Source organism: Bactrocera latifrons, unplaced genomic scaffold (assembly GCF_001853355.1).
Source record: "Bactrocera latifrons isolate USDA-ARS-PBARC rearing strain unplaced genomic scaffold, ASM185335v1 scaffold_5, whole genome shotgun sequence".
Classification (NCBI taxonomy): Eukaryota; Metazoa; Arthropoda; class Insecta; order Diptera; family Tephritidae; genus Bactrocera; species Bactrocera latifrons.
Window position 1 is genome coordinate 4,103,814 of NW_017537156.1, and position 22,570 is coordinate 4,126,383.

Here is a 22,570-nt window from a genome sequence, read left to right on the forward strand (position 1 = left end):
ACTGTCGCGACGATCAAGGAAAGCTTTCTGTTTCCTTCAACTTCTTTTAATAAGAAAATTTCATTGCATAGCACTTTTGAAGCAAAAAAATATATATTAAACTTTGACTAATAAATATTGTATTCCCTTTTTGATAACATCGTGTATTGGCATTCAAAATCAGTGAAACTTAATTTAAAGATTGCTAGCGGAATAAGCTACTCCCTCTGAATTACTACAACTGAATTAAGATTCAAAAATCGAATTTTTATAATTTTTCAAGATTGATCGAAAAAATATAATAGATCGCGCAAYCGTAGCTGATTTTACAGAATATATAAAGAGCTAAAAATTGTTCGACACACAGAAATCGCAGTTATTTTGAATGGATGACTTTTTATTCGAAAATATTGCACTCAAAATTAGCAAAATTTAAGAAAAGTAGACACAAGTCGAGAAATATATACGATTGCTTTCTTAATAATTAATTTGTAGCTATTAGCAAACTAGTTACTCAAATACTCATAAAGAAGACAGGCTATTTTGTAGAGAAGGCCTCCCTTTAGTTGCCGTATAAGCTGACTTCAGCAGCATGAGCTTGGTCGCAATTGTTTAAAGTGTCGCTTTGTAGCCAGCCAATTCTGACAGCTGTAGTTCACAAGCGAGACTCACACATGCACACACATTGATAAGCAAGCGCAAGCATGCCAACGCAGTTTTCGTCTGCGTCAAGCAAATACACTCAAGAAAGTAAATAAACATTGCATATGGCTGAAGTGCACTAAAAGCGGAAAGCAAGCAAGCACACATACACACACTCGCACATGCCTATACCCACATGTATGCCTAAACAAACATGACAGACAGAGAGCGATGTGAGTGTAAACAAACAGAGTGCACCACTTGCACCAGGCACATGTATGCATGTGTAAGTGAATAACAGTTAGCCAACGTAGCAGACAGTAGACGCACGGCAGACAGAACGCTGACAAAGGTGCGAGGATGGCAGCGGGGCAGTGCGAGATCGCAAGGCAGTTAAACGAGCCACAACTGCCGAGCTCTAAAACCGGGGTGAATGCCAGGTAGATTGCAGTAGCTTTGGTGGCAGCTGACGTTCAATTAATTTTTTTTTTTTGTTTCTGAGAATTTAAGCGACTGCAACGCATTTCAAACGTGCAACACAAGCGCAAGAGTTGTGCGCCAACTCATCAAACGCAGTAAAAATGAATAAACGCATAGTTGGGAAAAGACAGCTGAGCGCTGATGATGCGCTGCGGAATATGCCAAGGTGTACGCTGAGTGCGCCTGAGTGTAGGCAACAGCAGTAGCTTAGAGCCACGCAGTCGAATGGAAAGTGGATGAAGTAAGGTCGCTAAATGCTCGTAAAGTTGAATTAAATATAGCCTCTGGATTTGCCAACGCTATTTACCTAACGTTAATGAAGTTGAGCATTTTTGCTTTTAGTCGTTTTTCTTGCACACTCTCGGCATTCTTTACAATTTAAAGTCAAATTCCGGCGTCTGCTAACGGCTGTCAGGACAGGCAAATATGAAATAAAACACAAAAAAGCAACAGCGCCATGGAGAATTTGCGCGTGTACAAAAATAAATCCAACAAAAAACAAAAAAAAAAACAAGATATGCAAAAAGTAATTAGTGCGCTCAAACGCTCAACAGTTGAGAAATGAGAATTTAAATGGAAATAAAACATGGCGAAAGGCAAAAAAGCACTAAAAGAAATTACAAAAACACTGAACACTGCAAATTAAAAGAGAAAGCAATGGTGTGAAACTTGGCAGAATGGGTATTTAAATACGAATAAAAATTATATGAATGGACAAAGAATTAAAATAAATAAAATGAAAAATAGAAGCACGCACACAAAGCAAGTGTAAAGCAACTGTTTGAGCCACAAAGAAATCGGGGTAAAAAATTGCAAATCAAAAACGCGAGTCAGGAAGTAATTATCAACGCAGAAATGGAAACGAGCGCTTGAGGCTTAAATTAAAAAGTAAATAACATTAAGACTTGAAAGATAATTATCTAGCAAACAGAAGACCGTGAAGGATAAAAATGGCGATGGCGATGGCATAAGGCGGCCGCATGAAATATGCTAGGTCAGCAAAATGCCTTAAGGAAATTTACAAAAAAAAAAAAATTATATTATTTTGGCAATGCTTGTTGGGTAAGAAAAAATATTTTCGGAGCGCAAACAAAAAATTGATTAGTTCTCGGCATTATTTTAGTCTTAATTATAATTTCTTTGAATTTAAGTATTTTGTAAACACAGGCTCATTAGAGTGGCTGTTTTACTGAAGTTTCGTAAATAAAATAAGAAAGGGTAAAAAATAAGGTAAGTTCTCAAATAAAAAACTAGACTGTAACTTTATTTGGTTCGGTCCGTTTGTATGGCAACTATATGCTATGGTCTTCCGATCTATAAAAATCTAATCAGTTATTGTAGCATAGATTTATGTTACAGTCCATACCAAGTTTTGCAAATATTTCTCGTCAAATGAAAAGTTTTCCTTACAAGCGCTTAATTCCGGCCGTTCAGTTTATATGACAGCTATAAGTTATATTCGCTCATTCCGAACATTTTCTCCGGGGATTACTCCGTTGTCTTGGACAAATACCCATGCCAAACTGCGTGAAGATATCTTATCAAATGCAAAAGTTTTTCACTCAAGGGTTTGATTTTGATCGCTTAGTTTGTATCTAAGTTACAGGCAAAATTAGTCCGATCTGAACGATTCCTTCTAAGGTTATACCAGTGCTTTGGGCAATAAGCCGTACAAAATTTCAATAAAGGTATCTTGTCAAACAAAAAGTTTTACATACAAGAACTTATTGGGGATCGCCTTACTTTGTATGGCAATTATACAATTACCATTATAGCTTCGAAAATAGACCAGCCTTTTGAGGAGAAAAGAACGTTATGAAAGTATCAGACCGATGTTTCACAAACTGAAGGCCTAGTTCGCATATATATTATATAATTTGCATGTTTATATACATTTTAAATGGTCTCGGACGCTTTCTCGTGGATTTTACAAACTTCGTGGCAAACTTCATGTACCTGATTAGCGTATAAAGATATATAGTATTATACTTATACGATTCATTGTTCGAATTGCCATAGAGTTGAAATTGTCGTTGAAAATTCTCTCTAAAAATTGCAATGACCAATCGGAATCAAAGAAAAAGCTCGGTTAATTATGCAATGCATGAGTCTCCGCATGACACTGACCACCTCTTTGCATGCCCAACCAACCCCACCCATCTAACACCCCTTTCCCTTTGGTCCGACCCCGTCGAAACAGCACGTTTCCTGGGCCTCCCGTTAGATGACACCGACGACAACACTGATAACCCTCACCATCCCAACGGGGACTGATAATCGTTACAACAACAACAACAAAAAGCTCGGTCTATAGTATTACACAAAGGTACAGATATTGCTAAATTCAAATATTGTTACGATTCGCGATTAATTTCGCTAAAAAATATACTTTATGAGAGCCGAGGAATGTATATTTTCCTAAATTTCATCAATCATTTTCTGATGCTATAATAGTAATAGACAGATAATCACAAAATCATCATTAAAGCGAATTCCGAAAAATATATTTTGCTTTTTCTTTGCATAATTATTAGGTTATTATTCTTCTCTGCAGCTAATAAATGGTAAGTGTCTTCGCTATGCAAGGTAATTGCGGTGTGTAACATAGTTAAAATTAATTCGAATCTGTTTGCGTTGCTGAGTAAGAAAGATGAGACTAAAGTTTAAAATGTGTACCAAAGTGCGTTCGATTGCGCAGTATTTCTTCGTCTTACGTTTAATGCAGGACCGTTATGCGAATTATTTCATAATATATAATATTCCAGCTATGAAAGACAAAAACATTTTAGTGCTGGCTGTGTTTGAATTCAATTTCAGAACACAGCTGAGATAAGAATAAATCAAACCTCAACATGAAATTCTAACATATGTGAGGAAAAATTTTAGCATCTTTACTTTTCAGGGATAAATTTAATTTGTGGATTGAGAAACCATTCAAACGATTGAACTGACTTCACAACACTTCATTAAAAGGATAGGAGAATTTGTATGATAAAACTTTAGATATTTCGAGATAAATACCGATGGTTGCCTCAATCTTCGGATATGTATGGCGATCTTGCATCGGTAGTTTCCGGTACAATAATTGATTTTGGACGACTTTTACGAAATTTGTTTTGGAGTGATCGATGAACTCGATTGAATGCACCATGCCCTCGACAACATTAGTGCAATTCCACAATGCGTCAACTCGTATACAAAATTGTACAAAGTAGTCGTGCGAAAATGTTTGGGATTTGATTTAATTCTTGGCCGGGACGAGTATTTTAAGTGACTGTAAACTAAGCAAATAGCGCTCGTATGTTAAAAAATTTCAAGCTTTACCACAAAGTTGTGAATTGCCAGGTTATATCCGTAACATTAGGGTTATCAAATATCCCTTACATATAAGCAGAATATGAAGAAATTTAACGGAGGATCATTTGTCTCCGAGTAAACACTCAAGTAAATTTGAAAAATGTAGTTTTGATAAAAATGCGTTCAAAGATTAATTTAATTGAGCGACTATAATTTGGAAGGCTTAACTCAAAAACTTTTTAAAAATTTGAAGTGGTTAAATATACTATGCACTCGAAAATAAGGACATTAATTAAATTTGCATAAAAAAATTATAAAGTAATATATTTAAAATGGATAGTAATTACTAAAAAGTCCAACTATGATCAAGAATTTTAAATGTTTGCTTAGAAGCTTGGAATACCCAGCATCTTGATAATTTAAGAATACTGTAAAACAAATTAATTCTGCAAACACAGCCAAGCTTCGTTTATTTCAATTAAAGTACATTACGAAGAGTGTGCATAGAAATTAAAAAATAATAGAAATTTTAAAAGAATAAACAGAAGAAATGCAAATAAAGCAACGCAACTCCGGAAGGACAAAGAAAAAAATTCAGGTAAATAAGCTGCCATCTTTATTGTCAACGCCAGTACACTTGCTAAGCTTACACAATATCAGAGGAGGAAATATTAAAAAATAGGTAACGGTATGCAGGCGCAAGGTTTGTGGGGCCTTCGTATAATTGCAACGCCACAGGCTCATTTACAAAGCGCAGTGCACGAGCCATTGCCATTATCATAGCAGCGACCCATAAATCCGGCTCAGCGGGCAAATGGCAGAAAAGAAGTAAATAACAAATGAGAAAATAAACTAAGAAAATATCAAACAGCGCACAAGAAAAAAACATAAACTAAAAGGAATGCAAAGGACAAATGTGTGCCAAGATGATGGCACAAAAAAAAAAAAAAAACAATGAGAAAGGAAAAAAGAACAAACAGAAAAAAAATAAAGGAAATAAATAAAACAAAGCGCGCAAATAGCTGCAAGCGGTACTATTTTAAATTTTAGTTTTTGCTGTTGTTATTGTCATTGCTGGCTATTTGCCGCTTACCTTCAGAAAAAATAAGCCACCTGCCGGCAGCGTAATCCTGTGGGATCCGGGCAGTATTTTCAGCGGCACACCATCCTTAAACCACTGTATTGTGGGCGTTGGTGAGCCCTCTGCTTTGCAATTAAGTGTCGCCGGTTCGTGGCGCGGCACCGTCGTATCTATCGGATGCTCGACTATCCGTGGCGGATGTGAACCTGCGAACGAAACGAAAAGAAATGAAAAAAATATTTTAATGCAAGCGGCGGCATTCTTATGTGCAAATGTTAATATAAAAGAAGGGAAGTAACGGTAAAACGCAGTGATGCACCTATGAAAGTATATACATATGCGTGTATGTGTGGAGTAAAGATGGCGCAAAGCGCAGCACTTTGAGAGAGAAAGCAGTAGATGAGGCTTAAAGCAGTGCGAGTCTGCTGCTTTACCCTAACGGTTGCCAGAGCATACTATTTTTATGCACTTTTTTCTTGTTTTCTTCAGATGGCTTCGCAGGAATTATAAACTTAATGCGAATTGCAAATGATCGCAATGCAAATTGCCAACTGCATTTCAGCACTTCCTTTGCCGCGCTAAGCTGCTGGTGGCATCAGCGAACTGATAGCTTGCCATCTCTACCCCCACATCATCTCAGCGCCCGTATATGTGGCAGGCCACATGCGGCACTGAATGCCACCACAGCGCTGACTTTCTCTTTAAGGACGCACATGCTTAAGCAAATGAGCACTCACATGCGTTTGTTTATTTATTTTACTTTTTTTTCCTTTTCGCCCACTTATTGTTTTCATCATCCTTATCCCCTTTTTATATATTTCCAGCATTGTAGTCTTTCACTCGGTTACGAATTCCTTTGCTGGCAACATTCTACGCGTTGCTCGTCGCACATTTGAGTGTCTCATTCAAGTGCTTTGCAACATGCCACATGCTGCATGCTTTGTATGTGTTGCTCGCGTATTTTTAAGGTGCATTTTCAACGTTTCCGCTTAAGTTTGCATTTGAATGAAGAATATCTTCACACATATGCGTTTCCAATTAATCCAACCAAATGCCCACAGACGCCCCTGCAGCGCTTCTACTAGCGGCATGTGTTATGCTGAAGTACACTTGAGACTTAAGTGTGTATATTTTGTATTTTGCGCTTTAGTGCTTTCCAATTAAAAATAAATTTATATCCGGCTTGTAGTTAAAAAAAAAAAAATATATATCTTGATACTGTAAAAGCTTTAGAAGCTCATGCTGTATATTAGTATCACAGAAATGATGTTATTTGTGAAATATTTGCAGACGTTCAAATCCCAATAATAATACAAATGTTCCTAATAGTTTCAATGACATTCATAATAACAGCAATAATGTCAATGCCAATATCAATACCAATACCAATAACAATACCAATAACAATACCAATAAAAATACCAATACCAATAACAATACCAATACCAATACCAATACCAATACCAATACCAATAGAAATACCAATCAGTATCGTCATTAACAGAGCCCATTATCCATACAAAATTTAAAGAAATATTATAACAAGTATTGATACAATATTGACCAATACCAACACCCAGCATTACCAATACTTATGTCAGTATCATTACTAATTTCAATACGAATATAAATCTCCATTATTTTTCCCAATATGATGGCATTACCAATACCAATTTATATTATATTAAATATAAGAGAAGATCATACAACAACCTTCAACTTCACTGAGGAGATTGTACTAAATTGGCTCGCTTTGGACTTAATATCGACTCAACCAATACAGAAAGTCCCGTGATCACTTCTAGTAAGTAAGAGTGAAAGAAAGAAAAGTTTTGATAGTCTATAGGATAGAGAGGTGAAAAAGCAGAGCCCGGAGTGAAAGAGAGTATCGAATGGTTTGAGAGTCATTAGAGAGCTTGAGATGAAGAGCTAAAAAAACGTTTTCCGTAAATTAAAAGCTAAGCATGAAATAAAGGAAGAAATATCTTAAGAGTTAAAAAAGAGGTAGTGAATGAGTGCGAACATGAAGAGTGGGCGGAAATTGAGATAAATAAAAAGGCTTCTGGTTCTCTCCTTCTACATATGGCAGGTAGACAATATTGATAAATCACTTTAGAAGGAAAAAAATTATATTTTCTAGTGAAAATTTATTGAKACCTGCCTTAGCAATTACATCTTTTACCCTTAATTCTTACTGCATGTAACCCACTTTCATTTTGAGTTACTCTACTTTTATGAACTTTGGCTTGCATATTAAGTGCATGCTTAAGAAATCGCAGTTAACTTTCTCCTATTTAGCATTCTTACRACAGCAATCTGCGATGCTTATAAAAAGTATATGGCAACCAATTTAGCAAGAATGTTTCATGCAGAAAAGGCATACAAGAATTCAGCATTTTCTTACTACGCCCTTTTGTCAACTGCGCCAGTTCTCCAGTTCTTAACAATTCACATTTTCGCTATAAAATAGCTTGCCACATTGTCCTTTGTCTCGTTTGCGTATAAAGTTATGCATTGTTGGCATTACACAGTTTATATTCTTTGTAAATTTAGTGTGGCACGCGCGCGTTGCCAACACCTGGCAAACAACTTGCAACAAGCGTTATAAAACGCTTGGCTTGACTTCAGCTGAGTGCTTGCAACATTGCAACGTGCAACGCGCACGAAAAGTGGCTAAAATTGTACGCCGCTAAAAGGCGGCAACTCGTCCGTCCTTGCTTCCTTCCKTCCAACCGTGAGATGATAAACAAACTCGCACAAAATTGCTGCCCCGCTAAGTTGTGAAAAATTGTAAGGGGCAAGCTGGCGCGCACGAGCGCATGAATTTAACACAAACTTCTTTGTTGCATGCAAGCGTTTGCAGCGRCGGGCTGAACGGCGGCTAAGCACCGAAATAATTGTCAAAAGGTGGCAAGAGTAAACAAAGTCGACACGCGACTCAACAACGGACAGCCAAGKCAAACGAGCCGCAGCGCAATTCTTCAAGTGGATTTTTTGTTGCATTTGCACATTTTTGTTATTTTTGTTGTTCTTTTTTTTTTGGTGTTTGCTATTTTTAACTATAACTTTCTTGTTTGTAAATAATATTTACACATAATTTATATTTTCATAGCCACGGCCTTTGTCATGTAAATTATGGGCTGGCCGAGGCGTTGGTGCCTATGGTGAAGAAATGAAAAACAAAGTGGCAACATTTTCCTCAACTTTTCTGCGAAAGTTTTCGCTTGTCACGCAATGGCGCGTGGAGTAAAAAATTGCAACGCATTGAAGGCCGCAAGCATAAAAGAAAATGTAAGAAAATGCTAATGYTTATAATTTATGGAGCATGGGCGCTCGGCGCAACTAGCTTAACTTGATGAGCGCAATCGCGTTTAGCAAATCAGCTTCTTTGTAGGCGCTCATTAATTATTGTGTGGCTGAGTGATTTGCAAGGCCAAGCTGCACAGGAACTAATGGGTTAAAGTGAAAATTACTGTTATGCAGAGTTGCGTTAAATAAAAAATTCAAATGGAGTTGAACAAAGAAGAAAACTTAAGACATGATGGGCTACAGGGGTTATAAGAGAGAGGCTGCTCATTTGGAATTTTTTGCCTTCTTCATGCTATGAACAGGGTGTGCTAAGAAAATCAACTCCAATAGAATATATCTAATATAATCTTAATCCTTTTCACTGCATTAAGGGGGGAACTTGCGTTAGAAGCTTCAAAAAATCCATTTTTTTTTGCTTGCTTAAGTCTCTTTAGCTTTTATCGAAGAATATTGTTGAAGATAGAAGGAAAATAGTGACCGAGTATCTAACAGATATATGAGCGCTTGAGCAGCAAGCGAAAACGATTTTGTATCCAAAAAAWTTTCGGCTAATGTTTAAATTTATAACTATAAACCTTAGAAATGTCGCTTTAATCAACTATTTCTTTCCTTTCCAAAAAAATCCTCAAAAAATCAATGTTTTCAAACTTCTGTAGCAGGCTCCCCCCTTAAGAAGAAGCCGCTTTTTGATCACACCTATAGTATATATATAGCAGGCGAGTTCATAAGTAATWCGAAACTAAAATAAATATGAACTACTGCTTCCAGTTAGTATGGTAAATTAAGCACTATTTGACTATCTAGTCAAACTTGATCCTGGTAAAACCGGAGTGTTTTCAGCATATAACAAAYCCACTGAATTCACTTTGCTTGCTCATATAATGAAATTGTCTTCCTCCTACACACTTTGTACCACCCTAATTTAGAATATATTTTTCCTGACTCTTATTTTTCTAAAATGCAGTCTTTTAAACTAAAGGTAATTGTAATATCGACAAAATGGAGTCAGATGTAGCTAATTTTAGTTGAAAAGCAGGAAGACAATACGAAAGGTATCAAACATTACCCAATCAACCATGCTAAGTATAATATCGATTATTTGACCCAAAATTAAAAATTATTACTTTAGTGTTTAGTGTTAAACACTAMTYATAAACTCTGGGTTTAACGATGAAAGAAATTATCCCAATTTCAGTCCAAAATTAAAATATACGTCTAAAAATGGTGTTTAACCTTAAACTCYACTTATAAACTCGGAGTTAAAAGATGAAAAATTATCTGAGTTTTGTTTCATAATTAAAAAAAAGGCCAGAAATTGTGCTTTAACATTAAACACCACTATCAAACTCGGAGTTTAAGRATAAAAAATATTATCCAAGTAATGGCTTAAATTAAAAAAGCCACCACTTTGGTGTTTAACATTAAACCCTGCTCATAAACTCCGAGATTAACGATCAAAATTTTGGAGTAAAATTAGAAATGGGATCATCAATTGGTGTTCAACCTTCTCTAGCTTTATAATAAAGAAATGGTCCGAATTTCCGTGTAGAATAAGAAAATGGACCAGTACCGCTAAAACTTCTCATTATTTAAGCGTAAAAGTAGAAAATGGACCAGAAATTTTGTTTATCCTTAAACAACACTYATGAACTCGAAGTTTAAAGATAAAATGCTCCGAATTTCCCTAGATTTAGAAAAGAAACTAGAAGTTGGTGTTTAACATTAAACAGCACATATAAACACGGAGTTTATAAACCAAAATTTGTATAATCATAAAATTCGAGTTCACAGTAAGTACTTAAATAAACCCCACTGTTATGAGATGTAGACGGGAGAGGCTAGCCTAAAAGTAAACTAGACACTTGATCATTCTTTCGAAATTTTTATAAAATATCTCCACTTTTAATCAGCAAAAATGTTAAAATTCTCGTACAAGTTAGACGCTGAGTTTCGAAAAACACCACAAATGGAAATACCTGGCAGTAGCTTGTGTACCTTAAATCTTGAACTCTTGTTTTTACTTTTTTTGAATATTTAAAACACAATTCTGACTTGAAAAGTAGCGTTTGGGCTCAGAAATAATTAAGCATTATTCATTAACTCCACACATAAATGAATGTAGTGTGAAGATAATAAATTGGGTTTGCAGCGCGACCCAAGGCCAAATGCCGCTAATGACGCTAATTGTGCCACAAATTGTTGCAATTAATGATAATGTATAGCTATACTTGTACACTGCATATATACGAATATTTCCGCTTTAATACTAAGTCCAATAGTTTCAACAAATTAGTCTCTATCGGACTTTTACTTCAAAGTGATCGCATTCAAAATGGCGCTGGACATATTTGCGCTTTGTGCGCGTTTCAACTATCAACTCATACGCTACCTCTTCTTCAACAATTTGTATTACAACAAAAGCACGCGAATGCTTGAGATTAGAGCACGTAATCGTTACGTCCTACTACCAATACAATTTGCAATTACTCTTATCGTCGCCGCATACGTTTTATTTTTAATTGCAATGGTATTGTTTATTTTCACAAAATATATGCRAGAGCCTCAACAGTTCTCGGATGTAAAAATTTTTACCATGTATTACATGTTGGTGATATTCATCGTGCATATAAGCAGTTTGACGACAATTTTCTATCAAATGCAATGCAAGGAAACCAGTCAATTTTTGAAACGGTTTTTCAATCAGTTGTTCGAAATACAAGCCAAAATTTCGCAGCTTTGTGGCGAGCAGCAAGGGAAACTTGAATCTCGCAGATTCTTATTGCTGTTATTTAAATATGTAGTATTGCTTGTAGCTTTAATAGCATCTGCTCGCACCTTCCACATCATACTCCTACATATTTTTATCTTTCCGCTCTTTGAGCTCGCTTATATCGCGAATTATGTGATGATTTTGAGATTGCTAATGTTACTGGAATATTTGCTCAGCTGTATTAAGCAGCAAGCGGAGAAACAAGTGGCGAGCGGAAGAGCTGATTGCACAGCTGAATGTCAGCGAATCAACGAAGCGCTTCGTGGCGCACTCGATTTACGTGTACGTTCTGAAAAACTGCTTATGAGTTTTGTAGCATATTTCGGTTGGTTCGAGAAGCTGCTAGTGCTTGACAATGTATTATGTGTCTATCTCAGCAAAGAGTTCATTATGTGTGTCATTTATCAGGGTGCCGTTTCGGGCGCTCTACTACCAATGGTGGTCAAATATATTTTGAACTTGTTGCTCATTGGCACGATCAGTGACACGTTCATGGATTTGGATGCAAAACTCAACACTTACTTGACTATACTTGTGGCAACATTGACGCGGCGTCGTGGAGTATGCGGAGAGTGCGCTAAGTTGAAACGTGTGGTGAGTAAAGGTGTTTTCATATGTCAATATTTATAATAATTTTATAATTCCATTTTCAGTTGGATATTTACTTCTGTGGCAAAAATTTGCGTACCAATCGTATTGCCATCTTTCGTGGACTTTATTGGTCGAGAGAGTATGTTTTCGAACTGCTGCATCGKCTCATTTTATTTGGCGTTAGTATGGCCCAACTTGAAGTAATGAATCATAATACTTGTAGATTTCATTAATAAATATGTATGTGTGTATTGATGTTATTGGTCCAAAGCATATTTACAACCGGAAGTGGAAATATTAGGTGTGCCCTCAAGTTTGTAATATGTAGAAAGAATCGCCTTAGATCCTATAAAATGTATATATAAAGGATTTCCGTAGCAAGCTGTGTCGATGGAGCTATGTCTTTTAATGTGTCAGTATGGCTGTACGTTTGTCTGTATATCAYAGCGCAAACTGGTCCCAAAGTTTTTGAAATATCAATTTGAAATTTTRCACACGTYCATTTCTCAGCAAAAARCTGCATATTTGTCGAAATGGCCGATATCGTACCACTATAGCATGCAGCTGTCATACAAACTGAACGATCGGAATGAAGTGGTTGTATGGAAAACCTTTTTGTTTGATCAGATATCTTCCTAAACTTTCGCACAGATTATCACCGCAACCATGGTAATAATCTCTCAAAAACTTTTTCAGATCGGACCAATATAATATATAKCTGTCATACAAACTGAACGATCCGAATTAAGCGTTGTATGGAAAACTTTTTTATTTGAAAAGATATCTTCATGAAATTTCTCTTGAGTTGTTGTCTAAAACAACTGAGTAATCTCTCAATAAACTGTTSAGATCGGACCATTATAGCATATAGCTGSCATACAAACTGATTGATCAAAATGAAGCTCTGATATGGAAAATCTTTTTATATGTCAAGATATCTACAAGAAATTTAGCACAGATTACCACTTAGGGCAGCACTACAATCTATAAAAAAATTATTCAGAKCGGAACACTATAGCATATAGCTGCCATACAAACTAGTCAGTCAAGTTCAAGTTTTTGTATGGAAAACTCATTTATTTGTGAASATTATTAAAAGGCTTCGGATCAACTGTTATAAAATTTTCATGTACCGTTATTTTCTCACATGTTGCAAGTGCGTAACTCAAATATGCTTTGCTTTAATGTCAATGTAAAAAGATCAATTACAACCTAGAGGCATGTCGCTGCAAAATAATTAAAAAATAGCAAGCTGTTGACATTTTAACTACTGTAAAATTGTGCGCTTAAACGATAAAATCTACATGCGAGCGAACAAACACACACATACACATACGAGCAAACATAGCATGGCACGTTTGTGAACGTAGCAATTACTGTAGCATCGTCATAAATGTTGTTGCAACAATGACAACAAGCAATTCGGCGTCACATACGCACGCATATGAGTATAGAAGAGCACTCACACACACATAATACGAGTAWCACACACACACACACGCATGTACTCAAAATTTGCTGCATATTTTATTGTGAACGCCGAGCACAATCTGACCAGCGGCTATTCCTTTTCCGCAGCGGCCGTAACGGTTGCAGCGCTGCACACACACGCATGCAAATGACCCGTGTGATCAACGCGCACCGCTAGTGGCTTTGACAGGCAAATCGCTGCGCTGCTTGTTGTTATTTCTGCTGCTGCTTGTAGTTGTTGTTGTTCAATTTTATTATTGCTGTAGTTGTTGTTATTATTGCTGTTGTTGCTATGGACCTTATCGCAAATGCTGGTGCATGTTGATGCCGCCCTTCATTTTCGCTTGCCACATTTGTTTTTGTGACAACAACAACAACAACAATATGCGCGCAACAACACTTTATGTTATGTAATGCAATGTCAATTACAATTACAATTACTCGTGCAACATGCGCAGCTGAGCGGTGCGAAAATTGCTGCTGCCATGAATACTAGCAGCTGCAATAACAAAAACAAGAGCGGCGACAGTTRGAAGAATGAGAGCAGCAAAAGCGGCCGTAATGATAAGGACAACAACAACATTATTGACAACAAACTCTACATCAACAACCACATTGCCAGTAAAATGTGCATAAACAACAACAACAACATGCAACGACCAGCATAATTGAAATTGTTGGGCTGACATGTTGTTGTTAGTGCAAATTGCACGTAAATATACGGCTGATGGCTTGCATGCACGCTTCCATATATGTACATGTGTGTGTGTGTGTGTGTGTGTGTGTGTATGTGTATGTAATCATTGCTGCTACAACTGTGTGTTGCATGGCAGTTGCCTTGACTCCATTACACGACAGTTGCTTGTTTGCTGGTCATTTGGCCCGAAGGCTTAAAACGGTAACTGCTTTGTTTGTTGTTTGTTGTTGTTGTTGCTGTATGTTATTTTTCGCTTTCATTTCATTTACTGTTGCATATTATTTCAGCTGTTGTCGTCGAGCTTGTTGCTCCACTCGTTATGGCTATCTCTCRTGTGGCAGTCCTAGATTTGTTGTTATTGTTTGTTCATATTGCAATTTSATTGCATGCAAATATTGTGGTTTAAAGATGCTGCAGACTTTGTGTACCATAAATGACGAGGAACATTATTCTCTGCTCCTTGATTGAATACGTTTACGACGAAATATGGTTCTTTTCAGAAAACGAAGAAGGGGATTGAAGTGTTCAAATGGCTAAATTATGTTTACCTCATTTAGGTTTGTTGAGAGAATGCTTTCAAGTGACCGAAAAGATTATGTGAGTTCAGTAGTAAGCASTCTCCGGGTACAAATATGATTGCGGCATTTTCGTATTCGTTCCTCTCCATCCTCACATTACCACATAGTTTGAGGACTGAGAAAGCTCAGAGAAGATCAAGAGGAATCACTGAAAGCCAGGAAGACCCATTGAAAGCCACGAAGAACCAAGGAGAGCATCAAGAGCTACTTAGAACCAAAGAAAGCCACTGAGATTAAGAGAAATAAACCATGGAGAACCAAAGAGCATGAGTTGACATGAAAAATCAGATAAAGCCATTGGAAACCAGGGAGAKCCACTAAGAACATAAACTAAGAATCCCGAGAAACCACTCGAGGTCAGAGAGAACCAGAAAAAGTGAGGAGAGTCATTGGAAATCGGAGAGAACTACTGAGTACTGAGACCTCTAGAGCGTTGTATAGCAATTGATAACCGGGAAGAGCAGTGGAGAACCACTGAGACCCAGCTAAAGCCATAGCGAACCTGAAGGGACAGTAACTGAGAGCAAGGCAGAGCTATTGAGAAACAGTGAGAATAATTTAAATGTTATGAGGAATATGGAGAAAACCGGAAAAAACTTGAAGTTTATTTAGAATCAAGGAGGACTACTTAAAATTTGAGAGAGCCGGTGCGGAGTAGGGAGAACCACTGAGAACCAAAAAGAATTATGGAGAACAGGTCAAGSGAACCAAGGAGTACCACTGAGCACTTAAAAGAGCCATTGCAGACTAGTGAGGACTATGATGAACTCTGGAGTGGTACTAAGAATCGTGTAGAGACATTGTGAACCACTAAGAATGATCTTAGTAATCCTAACAAAATATCTTTTTCTAGCACTATGTTTTGCTTTTTTCCCTCCTAATCGGTGATTTCAACGTGTAAAGCRGAACTTTTGCATTCGCCACATGTTCTCTTGATTTAACATACTGCCACATTGAAACCGAATCATCGTTGTAATTTATAAAAATTAAAATACTAGTTCGGTTAAAACTTATTTTATCAKTCAAGTCAAGTTAAAAATAYCATATTGATAYATATTTTKCAYAATTMGGATAGTTTCAAAACWAAAAAGGTGTTTGTCTGAACTAAAYTCGCAATGGTGTTTGACTTGRCTAAGTTTGAACCATACTAARATTGAATATGTTTTATTTTCTATTAGACTTCATTATTCTTCAACATTTCCTACGAAAAACTAATAGGTTTGAAAAGACGCATGACCACTTCCGGTTTGTTTTCAAATACCACTGAGTTTATTTAAAGATACGTTCGAAAAAAGTATTTCACTGCAACCTGTGACAACCGCAAAAGTTGAATACTTTCAGCCTCATAAATTGATGGTTACCTATTTCAAAAATTGTACCTACCACGCAAATACTTTTAAACAATAACACAAACGTACAAATCGGTTTATTTTCATATGTACCCTAAATATCTTTTTGTGGTTTATTTCTTCAATTTCTCACCGCAACATTTCCTTGCATTTCGCCGGAATGCCATTAAGATGGCATGTTTGCTGTTAGACTACAAGTTTGTTGTTGCCGTTGTATGCATTTTTGCTGCCATTTTTCATTTCATATTTTCATTTTCCTACAATTTCTCTTGCCATTTTTTTCTGCTTGTTGCGGCAGTCTTTGCACATTTGTTGCATGCGTGTGGCATGTTTTGAATTTCCGCCTAACAGTCAGGCAATTTATAAATATTTTTCCCACAGCTTTATTTGATGCAACTGCAAACTGTGCTTGACGCTATTTATTTACTGACCACTTTTCAACAGTTGCCCTACTTTGTAGCAAGTGACTTTGTTAAATTTTTGTTCCATTTACAATTTGTTACAAAATTGGTACAAATTGCTCTGGAATGAGAGCAGTGTGCAAAATTGTTAACTGCGGGATGGAGTGCAATATGTTGCGACGGTCGTATTTCAATCTAGTGAAAATGTGTTTTTATAGTTTAATAATTTTCATAGCTATTTCTGTGGTATGTAAAATATTGTTTGTTGTTTGGAAGAGAAGACGTAGAGTAAATAAGGGGACGTTTCTCCTTTATTATCAGGTACTATTTTCTTTAAGCATTGATTTAGGTTAGAATTTCGTTCCCAGTTGCGTGAGAATCTGAATAAGTAAGGTATTTGTCCTAACTAGATTCGTTATGGTTGCTGTCTACACTACACTGTGAGTGGAGAAGTCCTATATTATTGATAAGGGCTTAGATGTTCTTAAAGGCTCACTAAGTGAGAAATTAAAAAAAAATATACTTCATAATCACAAGGTTCGATCACTATTAAATTTTTTCTGCATTTTATGTTTAAAGTTCTCCAGTATTTTGATTTAACCAAATTTTCCAGGCCAAAAACGACTAAACCTTTTTGACAAAGTTCAATTAAAAAAAAAAGAATATTGCCACAGGTGAATTGATTTAATTTGACAGTCCAAACTTTACCAACATTTTGAGCTAAACTGAGTTTATTGTTAATGCCTCTTTCATGCTAATTTTTGCAGTTTTCGACTTATATTACCGTACGGATAATATATTCTCGTCGAGAAGTTTTTTGTTTAGGAAAAGCCTATGATCACTGCACTTTAATTGTTTTCTTCTATAAGTTTACTATTTATTCTTTAAAAGATGTTGCCTAGATGTTGCTTATGAGGAAGAGAAGTTATCTGTTTTAGGTTCAAAATTAGTTCAACCAAACTCTTTYTGTAAAAAGGAGTCGATTAGGAAAGGGTCTATCGATAAAAGATTTGAACGAGTGTTTGCTTCATTTAACCTAACTTTTTTTGTCAGTCTTGAGCACTTGGACGAGTATGCGTGACAYAATTGGGAGTCGATGGACTTTATTGATTGACTATCCATATTTTGAAAAATTTGCCTTATATCAGTATTACTTTGGAGAGAAATTCAAGTTTTTCTATGCAAAAATAGATGTCTGCCGCTTGTAACCTTTAAGTTAAACAAAAATTGTGTATTAGGAATATTTTGGGATTTTTTTTTATAATATGAAAAAACTGTTTTGAAGATATTTTTCGAAGAAAAGTTTTTCATAGATGATCTTTCTTTAGGAAAGGTGGTGTACAAAACTTCAGATCGACATCTCAAAAATTGATGGATGAGTTTCCATATATGTGACCTGGTCTACGGAAAGGGGGCTTAGGTGTCAAAAAATCAATTTTCACTTTTTAGTTGATTCGGATGGAAGATGAGATGCTTTTTTTTAACAGCTGTTTGCCAGAAAACTAGTTTTCGCACGTTAGCTCCCTTATCGTAAACCAGGCCACATATACAGAGAAAGGAAGAGACGGGCATTATGACGAAATAAGGTCTCCGAATTGTCCATTCATTCCGACTATTTTTGTATAGTAAATGTAAATCCCGAAAAATKTTCAACCTTTTAAATTTCCAACAAAACAAAATTGTCCTCCATTCAATCATTAAATTTATTTACACACTTAATTTGGTAATGCGAAATGCAGTCGTTTGACGTTTGCCCTTAGTCATTTGTGAATTGGGATTTTCGGTTGGGTTTCTGTTGATTGCTGGTCGCTTCTAAAAATTTGCAAAACAGTGTCGTGTTGTTGTGCTTTCCAAACAACAAACAAACAAATAAAATTTTTTGGTTTTGTTCTTGTTTGTCACATGCTATGCCGTGCAATCAATAAAACTGGCAAAGCTGAGCGAAAATACACGCAAGAGCAGCGACGAAAGCGAGCAAACCGGAAGAAACAAAAGCAAAAAAACATTAAAAAAAATACAAACAACAACAATTATAGGTAAGGGGTAGATTTAAAGAAATTTTTAAATTAAACTGTGCTGTTGAAAGTAGAAAACTAATGCAAAATGCAAAATGCAAAAAAAAAACTATGTTCTGCGGCCATGTTTACATTTTTCGGACCGCGCCATTCATCGCTCAGATATGCTTTAACCTTTTCGCCGCGCAAATACTCCTGAGAACGTCTGCAGGCTTTTTTGCCTAGCAGCGGGCACTATTTTCACTTTTTGTGTGTTTTTTTCTTGATTTTCTTAACCCCTGCTTGTTGTCAGTTTTTTGTCGAGTGATGTTTTGTTGTGCTATATGTATGTAAGGGTGTATATATTCATACCTATTACATCACACACATGTAAGCACGCTGCAATCCTCACATTCATTCACATATGCACATACATACATACAYATGCCCACAATCCCTCTAATTTCCAACAATTTTGTTTTTATTTCCTGCACTAATTTAGCCGGCAGCGCCAGGGCCACCTTTGCACTCAGTCATCAGTCACCACCCGCGTTGATTTGCTGCATGTTAAAAAATACAACAACAGCGAGACACTGTATGTAATRTTACTTTACACTCATCGTCTGCTGTTTTTTTGGTTTTGGTTTGATTTTTTTTTTTTTCGTGCGCTTGTTTAGCTCGCTGGTTGCCTGGTTAGTTGACTGTTTTGTTTGTCAGCTGGTCAGGCCGGTTGTTCGGTTGTTTGGTTGTCTGGTTATCCTGTTGGCTGSCTTGTTAGTCTATCGTTAGATTGGAGCTTGTTTCATTTTATTTAAGTGGGAGTGCCCTGTGGCTGTGTTCAACACGCTTKCTGAGTATGCTAAAATAAAAGCAACACGGGTTTCCCTCTGCTGTTTGATTTGCTTGCAGTTACGATAAAAAAGAGTGGAAAGGCGGTCGTATAGAGAAACACCCACATATAGGGTTTTCGGATGAGTCAGCACAATGTTGTGACATTGAAAATGTTTTGCTTAAATTAAAAGTCTATTCTCTATTGAATGTGAAGTTAGAAGGGTTTAGGTATGCAGGTAGATATACCTGAAAATCTAACTGAATTAAAAAAATGTGAGGAGTTAGAAAAAAAAAAGGGCAAACTTTTCACATAGGACTGTGTAATCAAATCTTCTTTCAAATCTTTCTCTTATTTTTTTTTATTTATAACTATCATTAATGAACCAAATATGTACCATTTTGGTTCACCACCTTGTGCCAATATAGCGATAAATGATTTTCACAGGCTTCTCTTGAAGGCAATTTTACTCCATTAAGAGTGTTCTGCTTTGACCGAAGCAAATGGTAGTTCGATAGTGTAACCACAGGGCTATATGGTGGATGCATCAAAACTTCCCTGCCAAGCTCTCTCAGATTTTTCCGAGTCATCAGAAATGTTAGTGGTCTAGCGTTGTCCTGACGAAGCCCTTTTTGTTGATCAGTTCTGACCGTTTGTTTCGATTGGTTGCTTCAATCCTATCCATTGTTGACAGTAAAATGTAGAATCAAAAGCTCAACCAGGTTGGAGTAACTCGTAGTGGATGACTCCTTTCCAATCGCACCAAACACGCAGCATAACCTTTCAAGGCGTCAATCTTGGCTTTGCGACCATTTTTTGAGCTTCACCACGCTTGGACCATGATCTTTTTCGCGAATAATTTTCGTATTGGATCCACTTTTCGTCTACTGTTACCATTCGCTTCCGGCCATGGTTCGATTTTATTTCGTTTCAGCAAAGAATCGCAGTTGTTAATTCGGTCCATTAAATTTTTCACAGACAATCCGGATTTTTATCCGGCCAAGGACTGTCAACTCGGCAGAATTCTGCCGTTACAACAAMAACAACAACAATGTCATGGCTGTTTTTGTGATGGAGCTGGTCAATATTTTCCATAATTTCATCGATTTTTTCAAYGRTAAGTCGRTCAGGGCGAARWGCATCATTCACATCGGAGTTTCTAGAACTACAGAAACTGATGCAGCAACGTTTCCTAAACTTCACAAATTTCATTGGCGGCTTCCGTAGCATTCTTCCCTTTTTTATACAAAACTTTCAATMTACATTGATTTTTTTCATTATTTTCACGCATTTTTGAACAGCTGTAACTTTTTTCCAACTTCCGAATCTAATTTTTTTGGTTAAATGAAGATTAAAATCTCACCTTTCCAACAATAATACACGATCAGTATATACCAAAAGAAACGAGAAGCTTCCAGGAAGTATAATTTCAATTAAATTTCACCTCTTTCCTCAATAATTCTTTAAATATATTCTCTGATTGCATATGAGGTATCAATAATGATGACTTTTCTTTTGACTCTAAGGAAAATTTCGGTTCTATATTATAAGGTTAGCCTAAGATAACGAAGAATATGAAAATATAACATAGTAAAGAACTATATTTTGTTGAATATTCGGCAATAAATTTATGCTTTAACAATTTTTGGTCTCATTTTATAGAATATAAATATTTTATGTAGTCTAGACTTCAACTAAACTCTTTTGCATTTCGAATTTTTCACTGAAATATTTSAATAATCACTTCTTTTGCAAGAATTTTGGTTATAATGACTGCATCGTTACTAAAATTTCATACTCAGCGCACAAAAGTATGCTTTAGTATTTGTCATTCCTCTTTAAAATGTAATTTCGTCATTGCTTCACTTCAACAGCACGAAAAAATATGTTTTTCCCTGCATGCTCAACTGAACAAAATATTGTCAAATAAACATTGSACACACACACACACACGCGCCTACATGTATGTATTATATATTGTGTGTTATGTAAGCAAGCACATGTAAGTATCTAACTCAAACAAACAAAGACGAAAAACGTCACCAAAATTCATTGAACTTTTTGAGGGGCGCTCGACCGGTRACACGCAATATTTAGAAAAGCAGAAAATAGTAAAAAAAAAAGAATATAAATGAAAATATTTGTTCAATTGGTATTTACGCCCYTTTGAAGTTTTGTATTTCATTGCATCACCTAGCCAACAGACCGTACTACAACCCCAAACTACGCCTTCTGCTTGCATGCTAGCAGTTAGCGCAGCAGGGGAACACGCCTAGTGGGTGTGCATGTGAGSGTATATGTGTGTGTGTGATTATGTGGCTTTGTTTGTTCCTGCCTGCATGCACACAGCTTTCTAAATGTGTTTTTTTTGGCTTTTCCATAAATTCTGTTTGTCAAGGGGGTGTCCTTCGCAGCAGTGGTTTATTTGTTCACTTACTGTCCGGTCCACTCATTGTTGTTGCTGCTATTTGATCCACTTGCAGTGTTGTCTCTCTCCTCTATTTGCTTGCATTGTTTTCATTGTCATTTCATAATGTTAACAATGATTCATAATTTCTCAAAACTCGCTTGTCATTTGCCCTAAACACCCTGGTGAGTGATTGCGCGTGGTGGTATGTGTGTATATTCGTAGGCGTGTGTGCAGATGTAGGCGTGTATGTGTGTTTGTTTTTAGTGTTGACGCGCGTGATATGTCAACAATTATCGTAATTGAAAGAGTGTTAGACTTCTTGACCGATCAGTTAGTGTATTGGACAGTCTGCCTGCATGTCTGTTGTCCTTCCTGCCTTTTAGTCTATGACAGCTATGAGGAATGTGTTATTTTTGGCTGCACTTACTCATATGACTCAGATTTGTTTATGTTTGGGTGGATTTATGGCCGTTTATATATATGAGTGAAGGTAGTAAGGGTGTTGTGATTTTTGTAGCTAAAAGTGTGTGGAAAATTGCTGAGACAAAAATTTGATAGGAAATTAATTTAATTTTTATAACTGAAATTACAGACAAGGTTTCGAAGATTTTTTTAAAGGTTCCTAAATTTGTTTGGAGAATTATTAGTCTTTAACAGACAAGGAATTTTGGTCCCATATGCCTGAAATCTAAG

General features: G+C 36.3%; 1 protein-coding gene across 1 annotated transcript in view; it reads right to left on the minus strand.

The window, feature by feature from the left end:
- LOC108973761 (roundabout homolog 2) overlaps positions 1 to 22,570 on the minus strand; it is a 163,049-nt gene that overhangs the window by 68,020 nt on the left and 72,459 nt on the right. The window contains exon 2 of the mRNA XM_018941239.1: positions 5,492 to 5,685. Coding sequence (XP_018796784.1) covers positions 5,492 to 5,685 — 194 coding nt within the window. The remainder of the gene's footprint in view (positions 1 to 5,491; positions 5,686 to 22,570) is intronic.